This window comes from Anguilla anguilla, chromosome 13, assembly GCF_013347855.1.
Source record: "Anguilla anguilla isolate fAngAng1 chromosome 13, fAngAng1.pri, whole genome shotgun sequence".
Classification (NCBI taxonomy): Eukaryota; Metazoa; Chordata; class Actinopteri; order Anguilliformes; family Anguillidae; genus Anguilla; species Anguilla anguilla.
The window spans coordinates 5,094,020-5,096,519 of NC_049213.1; the positions used below are offsets into that span (position 1 = coordinate 5,094,020).

The following is a 2,500-nucleotide window of genomic DNA, read 5'->3' on the forward strand; positions in this document are numbered from 1 at the left end:
GACACAGGTAGAGTCCGACCCTCACACACACACACACACACACATACACAAACAGGTAATGCACACACACACATACACTGTTCCTCTCTCACCATCATAGACACAGGCAAAGTGTGACCCTCTCACATCCACACACACACACACTGTTCCTCTCTCACAATGGAATCACACCTGACCCGCCCGGTCCCCCCTCACCCACAGATGACCTCCCAAGAAGACGTCCCCCTCAGCTCTACAAGCCGCCCACCGCTGAGATGTTGGCCTACCTGGACTTCAGCGTGTCCACCACAGGGATGCTGACCGGTGTTAAGGTAGCTGTTGTTAGCTGGCTTTGGATGTAAACGTTAGCTAGCATGCTAGCATTATTCCTGAATTTTGTACACTTTGCTAAGCTAGCTGGCACTGGCACTGATGATAACTGCCTAAAATAACGAAAGATTGGGGTTCGGAAGGTACCCTGTGCAAAATTTTGCAGTGTATGCAATATTTCACATAATACCGCATTTTATTTCTCAATGGAGAAAAGGACGGTGGTATTGCAAAAGCACAGTAAATGGTTTTGTTCGGCATGTTGTTGGTTGTATGAATTGTCTTCACCCCTGTGTAGGGTTTTGGAAGTGCTCTGCTAAGGTATACAAGAAACAGGCATGATTCTGCTACAGCTCTACACACGACAACTGCCGCCATTACATATTATCAAAGAAATAAACCAATTCAATTCTGCCGAGCGTCTAATAAAACTTTTCATCAGTATTTGGCCACGCTTTCCTAGAGGCAGTAGAGAAAGAGGGAAAGATGGCCGCCTTTTGTTTCTCCATGGAGAAAAAGAACCCCGGTGTTGCAGAAGCCTGGCCGATGGATTTGTCCAGCGCGCTGTCGGTTGTGTGAGTGTTTGGGGGTTTTTGGAAGCGTGACTCACTGGGGGGGGGGCGGGGTACGCAGGTGTCCCACGCGGCCGTCAGCGCCCTCTGCCGCTCCATCAAGCTGCAGTGCGAGCTGTACTCCACCCGCCAAGTCGCCATCTGCCTGGACCCCTACTGCGGCCTGGGCTTCGTCATGTGGTGCCTCTGCAGGTAAACCCGGGACGGTGTGGCCAGTGTGGGAGTGTGTGTGTGTGAGTGTGTGAGTGTGTGAGTGTGTGAGTGTGTGCGTGTGTGCGTGTGTGCGTGTGTGCGTGTGTGTGAGTGTGTGTAGTGTGTGTGTGTGTGTGTGTGTGTGTGTAATCTGGTGTGTCTCTCTGCAGTGTGTGTGTGTGTGTGTGTGTGTGTGTGTAATCTGGTGTGTCTCTCTGCAGTGTGTGTGTGTGTGTGTGTGTGTAATCTGGTGTGTCTCTCTGCAGTGTGTACTCAGGGCACCAGTCCATCCTGATCCCTCCTTTGGAGCTGGAGAGTGCCCTGCCTCTGTGGCTGAGCACGCTCAGTCAGTACCGCATCAGAGACACCTTCTGCTCCTACTCTGTGATGGAGCTCTGCACCAAGGGCCTGGGCACCCAAACCGAAACGCTGAAGGTGAGCTCCCCCACTCACTCACACACAAGCATGTACACACAATCACACATACACATAATCACACACATATATACACACAATCACATACGCACAGAATCACACACATATATACACACAATCACATACGCACATAATCACATACATACACAATCACACATAAACATCATAACACGCATACACACAGTCACACGTACACATAATCTCTCACACACACACACACAATCACACGTACAATTACTTCTGTCTCACTCTCTTTCTCCTTCTCTCCCTCCCTCCCCCCTCTCCCTCTCTCCCTCTCCCCCTCTCCCCTCTCTCCCTCTCCCTCTCCCCCCCTCCCTCCCCCTCCCCCTCTCCCTCCATCTCCAGGCTCGGGGTCTGAATCTGACCTGTGTGCGCAGCTGTGTGGTGATCGCAGAGGAGCGCCCCCGTCTGGCGCTCACGCAGTCCTTCTCCAAACTCTTCAAAGACCTGGGCCTGTCCCCCCGGGCCGTCAGCACCGCCTTCGGGTCCCGGGTCAACCTGGCCATCGGCCTGCAGGTGCGTGTCTTGCCCCACGCCCATATGACATCACCACGCCCGTCTGTCATCATCATGCCCGTATGACATCATCACGCCCGTATGACATCATCACGCCCGTATGACATCATCACCACCCCCGTCTGACATCACCATGCTCGTATGACATCAGCACACACTGCAGTGCGGTGCAGCAGTCAGAGCACTGGACTCAGGCCCGTTTTACATCTTTCTGTCCGTTTGTCTGTCCGTCAGGGCACCGCTGGGCCGGATCCTTCCATCGTCTACGTGGACATGAAGTCGCTCCGCCATGACAGGTGAGGCTGGGTTGGCCTCCTGTGTCTTTACTGAACGAGGGACGTGTTGGGGGGACGGAGGACGGCAGGACTGACGGGACGGTGTGTCTCTACTGAACGAGGGACGTGTTGGGGGAAGGAGGGCGGCAGGACTGACGGGACGGTGTGTCTTTACTGAAC

General features: G+C 53.6%; 1 protein-coding gene across 2 annotated transcripts in view; it reads left to right on the forward strand.

Moving 5' to 3' along the window:
- LOC118211896 (disco-interacting protein 2 homolog B-A-like) overlaps window positions 1-2,500 on the forward strand; it is a 78,266-nt gene that overhangs the window by 71,244 nt on the left and 4,522 nt on the right. For both annotated transcript variants that reach the window (XM_035389461.1, XM_035389462.1), the window contains 5 exons: window positions 202-311; window positions 943-1,073; window positions 1,340-1,508; window positions 1,875-2,045; window positions 2,280-2,341. In XM_035389461.1, the coding sequence (XP_035245352.1) occupies window positions 202-311; window positions 943-1,073; window positions 1,340-1,508; window positions 1,875-2,045; window positions 2,280-2,341 (643 nt within the window). The remainder of the gene's footprint in view (window positions 1-201; window positions 312-942; window positions 1,074-1,339; window positions 1,509-1,874; window positions 2,046-2,279; window positions 2,342-2,500) is intronic.